Source organism: Heterodontus francisci, chromosome 4, assembly GCF_036365525.1.
Source record: "Heterodontus francisci isolate sHetFra1 chromosome 4, sHetFra1.hap1, whole genome shotgun sequence".
Classification (NCBI taxonomy): domain Eukaryota; kingdom Metazoa; phylum Chordata; class Chondrichthyes; order Heterodontiformes; family Heterodontidae; genus Heterodontus; species Heterodontus francisci.
This window is the reverse complement of record NC_090374.1, coordinates 37,469,589-37,484,225: the sequence shown is the minus strand read 5'-3', so window position 1 is coordinate 37,484,225 and position 14,637 is coordinate 37,469,589. Positions and strand designations below refer to the sequence as shown.

Below are 14,637 nucleotides of genomic sequence, written 5' to 3'. Positions count from 1 at the left end.
TCACCACGTTACCCTAGATCTAATGGTCTTGCCAAGGGACTAGTTCGCACAGTTAAATCACATATTCTGAAGTGTAGGACAACAAAAGGGCGGCGCAGTGATTAGCACCGCAGCCTCACAGCTCCAGCGACCCGGGTTCAATTCTGGGTACTGCCTGTGTGAAGTTTGCAAGTTCTCCCTGTGTTTGCGTGGGTTTTCTCCGGGTGCTCCGGTTTCCTCCCACAAGCCAAAAGACTTGCAGGTTGATAGGTAAATTGGCCATTATAAATTGCCCCTAGTATAGGTAGGTGGTAGGGAAATATAGGGACAGGTGGGGATGTGGTAGGAATATGGGATTAGTGTAGGATTAGTATAAATGGGTGGTTGATGGTCGGCACAGACTCGGTGGGCTGAAGGGCCTGTTTCATTGCTGTATCTCAAAAAAAAACAAGATTTTCGTGTTGCCATGTTACACCTCAGAGCTACACCTATGGATATGGGCTTAGCGTCACTAGCAGAGATCGTGTTTGGAAGGCAACTGAGAATGACTCTACCAAGCCATCATCTGTCCAAATTCTCCAAGATGCAAGAGACACTGCTCGAAAAACAAGGGGGTTTGAAGATGGTGCATGACCGACATGTAGAGGTGGAACTACCTCAACTACACATAAGACAAAAGGTCAGCGTCATACACTCCACAATGAGAACATGGTTACCCGCAGAGGTATGCAAAGTATGCATTGAGCCTAGGTCTTATGAGGTTACAACATCTAATGGAGCAGTGTTGAAGAACCAGAGCCAATTAAGAAAAGTGTGCAATACTCCATTTGCACACAGTGGGCTCAAGAACACACTCCGACTATGTGGGTGTGACGGGAACAACAGGACAACAACCAAAACACTGACAACACTTCTGCAAACCAGGAACAGCCAAGGGTGAAATCCACATCCCCAAAAGGTTATACCGTAACAAGATCTGGAAAAGTTGTCAAACCACCGAAACCATATATGGACTCTTAAGCTTCTGCATTTGTAAATTTTATAATTCCTATTTTTATACTCGTAAATGTGATGATGTCTATCCCTGCAGAATTAATTTTGAAATCCAATTTTATGGGTTTTTAGCTGTAGTGTACAAGATTTGTAGTTGTAGTGTACAAAAATGCGGGCTAAAGTGTGGCGAGTCAAAGAGACTTAGCAGTTGGCAATAAAAAAGACAGAAGTGCAAGGGGAGAGCAAACTGTGTAACAGCCCTGACAACCAATTTTATCTGCAGCACCTGTGGAAGAGTCTGTCACTCTAGAATTGGCCTTTATAGCCACTCCAGGCACTGCTTCACAAGCCACTGACCACCTCCAGGCGCTTACCCATTGTCTCTCGAGACAAGGAGGCCAAATAGAGTGTACAAGATTTATTTTTGGAAGAAAAGGGGATGTTGTATTATCACTCTTAAAGCGATGTCACTTTAAGAACTTAGTATGCTAATGAGCTAAGTGCAGGATGTAGTCTTGTGACTAGAAGCCATGGGCACTCTGCACTGCAACACCCTGGACAAAGTTTAGTTTAGTTTAGAGATACAACACTGAAACAGGCCCTTCGGCCCACCGAGTCTGTGCCGACCATCAACCACCCATTTATACTAATCCTGCACTAATCCCGTATTCCTAATACATCCCCACCTGTCCCTATATTTCCCTACCACCTACCTATACTAGGGGCAATTTATAATGGCCAATTTACCTACCAACCTACAAGTCTTTTGGTTTGTGGGAGGAAACCGGAGCACCCGGAGAAAACCCACGCAGACACAGGGAGAACTTGCAAACTCCACACAGGCAGTACCCAGAATTGAACCCGGGTCGCTGGAGCTGTGAGGCTGCAGTGCTAACCACTGCGCCACTGTGCCGCCCATCTATATATAGTTTGCTCTATTGTATGTATTAGCTTTAGCTGTTAATAAACCACCTGGAGATCTTCAAGAAACTGGAATCCGTGTACCTCATTGTGCTGATTAAGATAACGCTGTTGTGGGATAATTCAATCACCACACGAGGAGACTCAGGTACAGGTTTCGATCGCTTATTCAAGCGTATGCAGGGAGAGACTATGATTTTACACTCAGATACAAACTTATATACTGTTCTTGTCACACAGGATGGTCAAACAATGGATGATTCATCATGCATTCTCATGAATACACAGTTCTAGTCTTATCAGTGCTCACAACAGATGTCTCCAGCCTTTGTCCTCTATGTCTTTGTTTCTCATTAGTCAAACATTGTAGTTTGCTGGTTGTGCAGCCTGAGCTGATCCCGGCTTTAACATTCACTCCCTGACCTTGTCTTTTGCCCTTACAGCTTGTTTGTTGCCTTTCTCATCCTGACTTGAGTACCTTACCACTGAGTCGCCTTTCTAACTCATGTTATTTCTTCCTAACCCCTTCAACGCAAAGGAATGTATGACACAGTGTTATACATTGACAGACCTGACCCCACAAGTACTGTGCCCCAATGTTATACATTGACAGACTTGAACCCACCAGTACTGTGCCCCAGTGTTATACAGTGACAGACCTGACCCCACAAGTACTGTGCCCCAATGTTATACAGTGACAGACCTGAACCCACCAGTACTGTGCCCCAGTGTTATACAGTGACAGACCTGAACCCACCAGTACTGTGCCCCAGTGTTATACAGTGACACCTGTACGGCAATGCAATGCAACATTCATCAGTGCTGTAAATATTTCACAAGGGCAGTGTTTGCAACGTAATGGATTTTAGTGACAATAACAGGCCAGTTAGGAACAATGTGGAGGCTCCAGGCAGGTGCTGTGACATTTCCCATCAAAGAAGAGAACTGAAGAGTATCCTCACTGCTTAGGTTTCTGTTGAGTCTCCTGTCCAACCAGCCCCTCAATCGGGGGTCTTGCCAGTGGACTCGTTATTCTGAACGTCAGTTCTCAGTACAAGCCCAGTAACACTGGCGAGTCATAGCCCTTCACTAGAGAGCAAACATCCACAGGAGAACAAAAATAAGATGTTAAATCCCCACTGAGACACGTGCTTATTCCCACTATAAGAGCAACTGACTACACAGCAGCTGTCCCCACATGCTGCAGGTTAAATTGCTCACCTTAGCAGTTCGTGAGGCAGGTAAGACAAGTGTGTGGTATCTCGCGCTCCAGTCTGGGTGAGTGTTGTGACTGCCAGCGAGGTCAAGCCATGGCCAGCCTGCTGTCAGTCACACAGGATTGGCGGGTCAGATTCTGGCCCACGGGCCTTATGTTGGACAACCATGCCTTAGCCAATAACGCACTCAATTTACCACTGTCCTTTTCATCCCATGTGCTTCTATTTTCTGAATAAGTCTGTTCTGTGGTACTTCATCAAATGCCTTTTGAAAGTCAACTCTCCACAACTACTGTACTACCTTCATCAACCATCTCTTACTTCATCAAAGAACTCAATCAGGTTAGTCAGACGTGATTTGCCATTACCAGATCCTTGCCAACTGTGTCACAACGAGAGAGAGAGAGAGGAGCATGGCGAGAGCGAAGTTTTGAAAAGCATGCCAAAAGCCCAGAGTTGGAGACAGCGAGAGAGGAGCATGGCGGGAGTGGAGGTTTAAAAAGCTTGCCAAAAGCCCAGAGTCGAAGACCAGAGACAGAGCGAGAGAGAGAAGCAGGGGGAAAAAAATCGAAGAGTGACGTCACAATCAACAGAGAGGGCAGGGAAGAAGCTACCTGTTTGGTGAGTATCTGGTAAGTGATTAAGGTCCATTATAATCCTAACGCTTAAAATATATATTTTTTAAAGGAAAATAAAATAAGTAATTGAATAAAATAATTATTTGAATAAAATGCCAGTGTGATCCAGGGCAAACAGGTCTGCAGTAAGTGTTGGTGGCTCAAAGAGCTTCGGCTCAGAGTCATTGAATTGGAGTCTGAGCTGCAGACACTGCTACGCATTGGTTGGGGGGGGCGGTTAGTTACCTGGACATTTTGTACCAGGAGACGGTCACACCCCTTAGGATAGGGTCTTTTGATTTGGTTGGTGGTCAGGGACAGGAAAGTGTGGTTGCAGTTGAGACGGATAAGGGGACCTGGAGTGCAGGAGCCTCAGCCTTTGCGATTGTCCAACAGGTTTGAGGTTCTTTCAGCTTGTTTGGATGAGAGTGAGGGCTGCAGGGTGGATGAACAACCTGACCATGGCTTCATGGTACAGGAAGCCATTCAAGTGGAGGGAGAAAATAGGAATGTAGTGGTAGTAGGGGACAGTACAGTTAGGGGGATTGACACTGCTCTCTGCAGCAAAGAGCGAGAGTCCAGATGGCTCTGTTGCCTACCCGATGCCAGGGTTCGGGACATCTGCTCAGGACTGGAGGGGGAGGACCCAGTCGTCATGGTCTATGTAGGTAGCAATGACAGAGGCAGGAGAAGGAAAGAGGTTCTGCATAGTCAGTATGAGGAACTAGGTGCCAAATTAAGAAACAGAACCTCAAAGCAAATAATCTCTGGATTATTACCTGAGCCACGTGCAAATTGGCATAGGGCAAATAAGATTGGAGAAATTAATGCGTGGCTCAAAGACTGGTGTGGTGGAAGTGGGTTCTGGTTGTTAAATAGTAAATTTGCGGATAACGCAATTAGAGAAAATCCAGAATAACACCTCATTGGAATAAAATGTTTTGAAGTCCAGATGCTCCCTGGTTTTCATTTCCCCCCCCCCCCCCCCCCCACATCTCCTCCAGCTGTTTTCCTGGTACATACAGCTGTAAAGTTGCAGTTGCTTTCTTTTCAAACTAGCTCGCCACGCAGGAGCATTTTGCAGGTTCACATAGTTCTTTTAGCCTCTGATGGAATAAAGCTGCAGAGATAGATGGAGCTACCATCTCTGTTGGAAATCACTTGGGATCTTTTCTGTGAAGAGATAAAGCTGCATTAATGTTAATGTCTTGGTATAAGTGTTGCATGACATTGAAAAAGGATATCTACTTTTTCTTGGCTGCCTTAAAATGTCATTAGTAGTTACTTTTACAAAAGGAGTCGGTGCCTTATTATATTCGGAGGTGGGTGTGTGTACTTTTTGTTGTTGTTACCTTCTTCGCAGCCACAATCCTCAGGAGGTTTCAGTGGTTGCAGCACTGAATTGCTGACAAAGATTTCCTGAATCTATCAGAGCTGACACTCAGACTTCCCCTACAGGGCGAATGTTGGCATATCTGTGGGAGCTGGGTAAACTTTTGGGAATGAGGGGAAAGAAAGATAAAATACTGCGCACTGAAGGCTTTAACAGACAATGTATTTAAAACAAAATAGCCACTGTATTTTTCATAAAATGGCAGGTCAGTGGCAATATTTTAGGAGGTGATGTGGCGGGGAAATTATGTATCCAGGCGATAACCCTAATGTAATTGCTTACCTGGAAGAGTGGGAGGAAAGGGTACCTTCGTTCGAGCTCAGACTTCTTATTAGTGTTCAGTCTGCAGGACCCTACAGCACAAGACAGTGGAAAACCTCTTTTGGACTATATTTTTGGAGTTCATGATTCCTGCCACATAATGGAACATAGACAGAAAGGTGGCAGAAAGTAAATGGTGTGTTGAGCAGAACTATAAACGTCAGTGTTTCCAGTCTTCACAGCTGGCCGTGACTCAGTGGTAGCACTTTTTTGCCTCTGAGTTGTGGCTTCAAGTCCCACTTCAGAGACTTGAGTGCATAATCCAGTCTGACACTTCAGTGCCTTACTGAGGGAGCTAATCAGGAAAACACAAAGGCTTTTCAATCAAAGCGTGAATCAGTTCATACAGGTTGAAACCTTGAAACTTGGGTTCAAATTGTTCTGGCTGCAGATATTTATTGTTGGTTATCCATGTAGTAATGTATTTTGACCATCAGATAGAAGAACAAAGCCTGCTGAAAATATGTTTGAGACATGGGCTAAAAGTATTTTAATACACATTGACCAATAGTCCTTATATATGCTGATAAAGTTGTAGTGACTACATCAGAATTTTTTTTATTCGTTCGTGGGATGTGGGCATCGCTGGCTACGCCAGCATTTATTGTCCATTCCTAATTGGCCTTGAGAAGGTGGTGGTGAGCTGCCTTCTTGAGCCACTGTAGTCTGTGTGGGATAGGTACACCTATAGTGCTGTTAGGAAGAGAATTCCAAGATCTTGACCCAGCAACAGTGAAGGAATGGCGATACAGTTCCAAGTTAGGATGGTGTGTGTCTTGGAGGGGAACTTGCAGGTGGTTGTATTTCCATGCATCAGCTTGTCCTTCTAGGCGATAGAGATCGTGGGTTTAGAAGGTGCTGTCTAAGGAGCCTTGGTGCACTGCTGCAGTGCATCTTGCAGATGGTACACACTGCTGCCACAGTGTGTCAGTGGTGGAGGGAGTGAATGTTTGTGGATGGGGTGCCAATCAAACAGGCTACTTTGTCCTGGATGGTGTCGAGCTTCTTGAGTGTTGTTGGAGCTGCACCCATCCAGGCAAGTGGAGAGTATTCCATCACACTCCTGACTTGTACCTTGTAGATGGTAGGCTTTGGGGAGTCAAGAGGTGAGTTACTCACCACAGGATTCCTAGCCTCTGACCTGCTCTTGTAGCCACAGTATTTACATAGCTACTCCAGTTCAGTTTCTGGTCAATGGTAACCCCCAGGATGTTGACCGTGGGGGATTCAGCGATCGTAATGCCATTCAATGTCATGGGGAGATGGTTAGATTTTCTCTTGTTGGAGATGGACATTGCCTGGCATTTGTGTGGTGCGAATGTTACTTGCCACTTATCAGCCCAAGCCTGGATATTATCCAGGTCTTGCTGCATTTCTACACGGACTGCTTCAGTATCTGAGGATTCACGAATGGTGCTGAGCATTGTGCAATCATCAGAAAACATCCCCACTTCTGACCTTATGATTGAAGAAAGGTCATTGATGAAGCAGCTGAAAACGGTTGGGCCTAGGATACTACCCTGAGGAACTCCTGCAGTGATGTCCTGGAGCTGAGATGATTGCCCTTCAACAACTGCAACCATCTTCCTTTGCGCTAGGTACGACTCCAACCAGCGGAGAGTTTTCCCCCTGATTCCCATTGACTCTAGTTTTGCTAGGGCTCCTTGATGCCATACTCAGTCAAATGCTGCCTTGATGTCAAGGGCAGTCACTCTCACCTCACCTCTTGAGTTCAGCTCTTTTGTCAATGTTTGAACCAAGGCTGTAATGAGGTCTGGAGCTGAGTGGTCCTGGCGGAACCCAAACTGAGCATCACTGAACTGGTTATTGCGAAGCAAGTGTTGCTTGATAGCACTGTCGACGACACCTTCCATCACTTTACTGATTATTGAGAGTAGACTGATGGTTACAGTAAATGGCTGGGTTTACTTGTCCTGCTTTTTGTGTACAGGACATACCTGGGCAAGTTTCCACATTGCTGGGTAGATACCAGTGTTGTAGCTGTAACTGGAATAGCTTGGCTAGGTGCGCAGCAAGTTCTGGAGCACAGGTCTTCAGTACTATTGGCGTAATGTTGTCAGGGTCCATATCCTTTGCAGTATCCAGTGCCTTCAGTCGTTTCTTGATATCACACGGAGTGAATCGAATTGGCTGAAGACTGGCATCTGTTATGCTGGGGATGTCAGGAGGAGGATCATCAACTCGGCACTTCTGGCTGAAGATTGTTGCAAATGCTTCAGTCTTATCTTTTGCACTGATGTACTGGGCTCCCCCATCATTGAGGATGGGGATATTTGTGGAGGCACCTCCTCCAGTTAGTTGTTTAATTGTCCATCACCATTCATGACGGGATATGGCAAGACAGCAGAGCTTCGATCTGATCTGTTCGTTATGGGATCGCTTCGTTCTGTCTATCACATGCTGCTTATGCAGTTTGGCACGCAAGTAGTCCTGTGTTGAAGCTTTTGAAATATGACTGGTGCTGCTCGTGGAATGCCCTCCTACACTCTTCATTGAACCAGGGTTGGTTCCCCGGCTTGATGGTAATGGTAGCGTGGGGGATATGCCAGGGCATGAGGTTGTGGTTGAGTACAATTCTGCTGCTGCTGATGGCCCACAGCACCTCATGGATGCCCAGTTTTGCATTGCTAGATCTGTTCGAAATCCATACCATTTAGCAATATGGTAGTGCCACACAGCACAATGGAGGGTATCCTCAATGTGAAGGCGGGACTTTGTCTCCACAAGGACTATGTGGGGGGTCACTCTTACCAGTACCGTCATGGACAGATGCATCTGCAGCAGGCAGATGGGTGAGTACAAGGTCAAGTATGTTTTTCCCTCTTCTTTGTTCCCTCACCACCTTTCTAGCAGCTATGTCCTTTAGGACTTGGCCAGCTCGGTCAGTAGTGGTGCTGCTGAGACACTCTTGGTGATGGACATGGAAGTCCCCCACCCAGAGTACATTTTGCACCCTTGCCATTCTCGGTGCTTCCTCCAAGTGCAGTTTAAAATGGAGGAGTACTGATTCATCAACTGTGGGGGTGGGGGCGGGGGGCGGATGCGGTAGGTGGTTATCAGGAGGAGGTTTCTTTGCCCATGTTTGACCTGAGACCATGGGATCTGGAGTTGATGTTGAGACTCCGAGGGCAACTTCCTCTTGACTATATACCACTGTGCTGCCACCTCTGTTGGGTCTGTCCTGCCAGTGGGACATGGTGATGGAGGTGTCTGGGACATTGTAAGGTATGATTCTGTGAGTATAACTATGTCAGGCTGTTGTTTGATTGTTTTGTGGGACAACTCTCCCAACTTTTACTCAAGCCCCCATATGTTAGTAAGGAGGACTTTGCAGGTTCAACAGGGCTGGGTTTGCCGTTGTCGTTTCCGGTGCCTCGGTGGTCCTTCCGATTTCATTCCTTATTGACTTCATAAAGGTTTGATGGCTTGCTAGGCCAGTTAAGAGTCAACCACATTGCTGTGGGTTTGGAGTCATATGTAGGCCGGAGCAGGTAAGGGCTGCAGATTTCCTTCCCTTTAGGGCATTAATGAACCAGATGGGTTTTTACAACAATCGACAATAATGGCTATCATTAAACTAACTTTTAATTCCAGATTTTTATTAATTGAATTCAAATTACACCTCTGCCATGGTGGGATTCGCACCCATGTCCTCAGAGAAATACCCTGGTTGTCTTTGGGTTATTAGTCTAGTGATAATACCACTTCGCCACCGCCTCCCCAGTATTTCCAAGTGAATGCAATCCCAAGTAATGATGGAACAAATTTTCTCCTTACCAAACAGCAGGACAAAAAATTGGAATGTTTTTTTTTTGAGGTTGCCTTCTCTCAATTTATAGTGTATTGCTGAAAATAGGGGCATGTTGAAGCTTTTCGGCTTGCACTCATCAGGACAATCTGCAAGAATATCAATGTAAGGGAAAGCAACGACTTTATACCTTATGAGAAGAGAGTGCTGATTGGTTGGCAAGTGAACTCTGGTAGAGGCATTACCATGGAGAATGCACCAGTTTAAAGTGACTGACCGTTAACTTTCTAGCTTTGTTTGAAATTTAAACCAGGCAGCTTGACTTTGGTCAAGGCATTGCCCTGAGGAATGAACCAGTGAATGGCTGTCACTTATTTTGTTTAGCTGAAACGTGTGTACATGTTCTTTCTGTCTGCAAAGAACAGGGCCCTGTGTGTTAATATATGTAGCTTCCAGTATGTGCAAATGCGCCACACTGTGAGCCCGACTAACAATCTTAAATTGGTTGTCAGTGTAATTCTTAGCCCACAGGATTATTTAGCAAATGTTGTCCAATCGCGGAATCACATCAAATAATTGGACACTGTATTTTCAGTTTTGCAAGCACTGGCTGGTTGGATACGGCCTGTACCTTGACCGTTGCGAACAGCAGAAGGGACATATTTGATATGATCCACCGGTCTTTGGGACGTACGGCCTACCTAGCATCTCACTGGTATTGAAATTCATATATCGCATTACTCATTTGTGAGAGGCAGGATGCCTTTTTGGTTTGATGGCAGTTAGTGGCAAACACCACACGTGTTGCTACTGCATAGTAGCAGCGTAACACAGCTAGCTTCACCTGATGCTCAGATTTTTGGGATACATTACCCTTCTAGGGTAATCTGAGTTAGTCTGCGCACTTTTCATGATTGAAAGTGATCATCTTGGGCCCGTTCATAAGTTTGCGCGATATACAGCGAGAAATGATGTGATCACGGTAGTCATTGTCACGCAAGATACCTTTGATTTGCCCTATTTCAACTTCAAGCTTGCATGGTGAGCAAATGGCTTGAGCCCTATTTCCGAGGTTGCTTATAGGGTCAATCTTATAGTGCATGGAACTAAATCCCAATGTGTGTATTGACCAGTGAAGGTAGGTTTGTAGTAGACCATGGTAGAGAACCCCTCAGCAGATTTCTCAACTTGTACGTCAAGGAAAGGGAGTTCATTTGACTGCTGCATTCCAAAGGTGAATTTGAGCGCAGGATGGATCCTATTAAGACATCTAAGGAAATTATTATATGCAGCTATGGTTTCAGATATTGCAAACGTGTCATCTACATATCGGAAATATGCAAGAAGTAGGAGCTTTGGTGTCATTCCCTCAAAGACATGAAGACAGAGTTCACTTGCCAGCCAATCAGCACTCTCTTCTCATACAGTATAAAGTTGTTGCTTCCCCTTACATTGGTATTCTTGCGGGATGTCCTGATGAGTGCAAGATGAAAAGCTTTGACAACATGTCTATATTGTCTCGAGCTTTTTTTTGAAAGCTAAGAATTTTATGTGCTTTTAAAGGCTGAGAAAAAGGATTTTCTGTGAACATTGAATGCTGAAACTTCTTGTTTGAATTGAGTGCAAACTGCAAGGCACCTGTTCCAAGCAGCTCAGCAGGGAAATGACAGGAAGATTTATGACTGTCACATGACTTATAGTTAGGGTTTTAGTTTCAGTTTTGCAGTGTGAAAAAGACCAGGGAGCTGGAAGCAGCTAGCAGTGAGCCAGCTGGGACCTGTGTTTGTAGACCAAAGATAAAAGACCTATTCTTTGGAAAAAGAAGGCTTGCTTCTCTTGTAAAAAGAAATTCTACATTTGAGGTGGTGGCTGTGGTCTGCCTGGAGAGAGAAAAGACCCCTGGAGAGGAAATGACTCAAGAAAAGAAGAGCTGCTGCTCTCTGTGGAGAAAGGCTCCTTTGCTGAGAGGAAGCCCTGCATTTTAATAGGTAGCAGATTCCTATTGCCTCTAGTCTCTGAAAAATCTCTGCCTCAAGAGTGATTTCTGTTGCCTCTTGTGTTTTGGGAGATCCTGGAAGCTCAAGAAAGCACCTATTGCTAGACTGTTACTTCAAAATCCAAGTAGACCTGTTGTTACACTCTTTGCTGAAAGATCTGTGTGACGCCTGCTGCAGACAAACTGCCTTGAATGCCTACCCATCGCAGACTCTTCATTAACCTTGCCTGGAGAGACTTCGAGTGGCATCCAGCTGTTTGACTCTGGGACATTTCACCGACCCGGAAATATCCTACTAGAATGTTACAACCCAGTTATTGTATTATTCCTAAGAAACAGTTGTAAACAGAAAAGCCTTTTCCCCCCGGTTAACCGGTTTTTGAATGTACGTGTGTATGCCTGAAGGTTAGGAAGAATAAGAAGTTATAACATCTTTTTATCTATCTATCCATCTATCTAGTTTATTAATAAGTAGTTACTTTCATTGTTGTTCAAAGAAACCTGGTTTGGTGTGCTTTATTCTGGGGGTCAAATAATGTTTAGTTTGGCTATTTTCCGGTAGGTGGGACACTTTACTAATATGCTATGACCTGTGGAGTAGTGGATCTGAATTAACCATGCGTTACTCCGGCCTTGGTCATAACACTATTTTCAGCAATACTCTAGTTCTGTACTACTAGACGACAATTTATTGTGTCTTCTGAGCCCCTTGATCACGAACAAAAATGTAAGGAACTGGTATTTAATCCCAACTGTGACAGAAAGCCCTCCTCTTCAAAAGTTGTGTGGAAGTACAAGACCAGATGAAGATTAATTGGAGTGCTAGCTACTTTGCTTTATGAATCTTATTTTTAATTCTCTTATGGCTTTTTATTCTCTCTAGTTTGTCACGCAGAATTAAATGCGATTCTGAACAAGAACTCTGCTGACGTTAAGGGATGCACGATGTATGTGGCCTTGTTCCCCTGTAATGAATGTGCTAAACTCATCATCCAGTCAGGTAAGGATTTGCAATTGCTCCACTTTCGATTTCCTTCATTTGTATACCAGCATGTAGCTCAATATCTCATTGCAACGTAAGTATTTTTTAAAACTGGTACCCTTTGATACAAATTAATTATACTATCAGTTGTGCAAAAATTATCTGTTGCTATCACTGAACAATGTCAGGTACCCAGTGACTAATTGCTACATGTGCGATTATTAACATGTTTTTAATTTAAATCAGCAACCTTCTAAAACATGGGCTGCCAAATAAGAACTCAAGCCGTGCACATAATTGTTGTTAGGATTTTGCATTTTAAAGATCCTGAGCACGCATTTGAAAGATTTAGTGGAGAAACTATAGCCAAAAACAAATTCCATTGGCAGATGATCATTTTCTTGCTCCATTAAAGATTTCGGTAAAGTGGGCAAGATGTGGTCACTCACCATCACCTGACTCCCCACCCCCCCCCCCCTTCCTCCAACAACCTCCTCATGCTCCTCCTGAAAGTGCTGATTTGTGCTGGGAAAGGCCTTCCTTCAGTCACTCACCCAAGTAGCCATTCTTAGCACGTGAGCCGTGACTTGTGATTGCTGGCAGGGTTGTTAAACTGCGATGGGCATCAATAGTTGAGCCTGATCCTCTACTCGTGTACACTTCCAGCACGTGGTCGCCAGATAGTGGGGAGTGGGAGCCCTGACTGATTCATTTTTTTTTAATAACTCATGGTTCAAGAGCACTAGCTAATTGTAATGCCTCAGTTGTCAGCCTGGCTAAGGTCAGCTAACTTTTTTTTGCAGTCCAGGCATCAAAGCAGCACCCTCCCTGGTTTGAAATGGCTCAGTGCCTTGCCAGGTGGTGCATTCATCCACTGAACCATGAGGAAACTAAGCTGAGGAATTACAAAGGGCTGAATTTTCAGGGCCCTGCCGTTGGGAATGGAGGCAGTGGGTGGGTGGGGGAGAGCCCGAAAATACCGGCACTGGGTGGCATGTCAATTTCCAGACCCCGATCCCAGCGCCAGCAATAATCACCAGGGTGGTGGGAGGGAGGAACAGGAATCCTACTCTCCTTCCAATTGTGGTCAATTAAACTAGTTAAAAAGCTTGTTAAGAGCTTGTTGAAGGGGAGGGTGCAATGTTTAAAGGGTGAACGGGTTTCAGTAGTTGTCAGTTTCTGAACAGCTGAGGGGAGGTGCATACACACAGTGGGGAGCCAGTCCAAGTTGCCCCAGGGCATCACTGTGGTCCCATAAGAGGGTCAGGGGGGGTAAAGGAGGATTTGGCACTGCATGGATGTCAGGCATCAAATGGGGTCGTCTTCCCCCATGGCCTCGTGGGGGCAGAGGAGCGGAGGCGAAGCTGCCAATCACAACAGGACAGCCACCTGTCTAAAAGGAAGGCTGCAGCTGGTAGTGGGGACATAACTGTCAGATTTTGGGCTCAGTGACTTGAAGGGCAATGCCCTTCGCAGGCAGGGCAGGAACACAGGCATCAGGTGGGGAATGGAAGCTGCGCCCTCAACACAGGATCTACAGCTGAAGGCGGAGCTGGCTGGAAGTGACCGAGAACAAGTATTTTGTGTCTGTTCGCAATGGAAGAATCAAATTGTATACCAGAAATAAAAGGTGACCGAAGGGGTAATAAGATTGAGGAATTTGAGGTAATTAATCTCAGAAGATAAAAGGTATTGGAGAAACATAACGGACTAAAATCAGACAAATCCCCAGGACCTGATGACCCACATTCTCGTGTTCTAAAAGAGGTAGCTGCAGAGATAATGGATGTGCTGCATATGCCAAAATTCCCTAAATTTTAAAATGGTCCCAGCAGATTGGAAGTTAGCAAATGTAACCCTGCTATTCAAGAAAGGAGGGAGAGAGAAAACCGGGAACTACAGGCCGATTAGCCTGACATCGGTTGTTAGGAAAATGCTGGAATCTATTATTAAGGAGGTCTTCACGATGCACTTAGAAAATCATAGTATGATTAGACAAAGTCAACATGGCTTTACGAAAGGGGAATAGTGTTTGACAAAGTCATTAGACTTTTTTTGTAGATGTAACTAGTAGGGTAGTTAAAGGGGAATCAGTCAATGTAGTATACTTGGATTTCCAAAAGGCATTCGATAAGTACCGCACAAAATGTTAATACACAAGATAAGGGCTCAAGGTGTTGGGGGTGATACATTTGCATGGATAGAAGATTGGTTAACAGACGGGAAGCAGACAGTAGGGATAAAAGGGGCATATTCAAGTTGGCAGGCTGTGACTAGTGGAGTGCTGCAAGATTCAGTGCTGGGGCTTCAGCTGTTTACAATCTATATCAATGACTTGGACCAAGAGACCAAGAGTAATGTACCTACGTTTGCTGACAATACAAAGCTAGGCGGGAATGTAAACTGTGAGGAGGATGCAAAGAAGCTGCAAAGGCATATAGACAGGTTA

At 45.0% G+C, this 14,637-nt stretch overlaps 1 protein-coding gene across 1 annotated transcript in view; it reads left to right on the top strand.

Annotated features, from left to right (window-relative positions):
• Positions 1 to 14,637, top strand: part of dctd (dCMP deaminase) — a 74,852-nt gene that overhangs the window by 14,262 nt on the left and 45,953 nt on the right. The window contains exon 4 of the mRNA XM_068029349.1: positions 12,090 to 12,206. Within this exon, the coding sequence (XP_067885450.1) occupies positions 12,090 to 12,206 (117 nt within the window). The remainder of the gene's footprint in view (positions 1 to 12,089; positions 12,207 to 14,637) is intronic.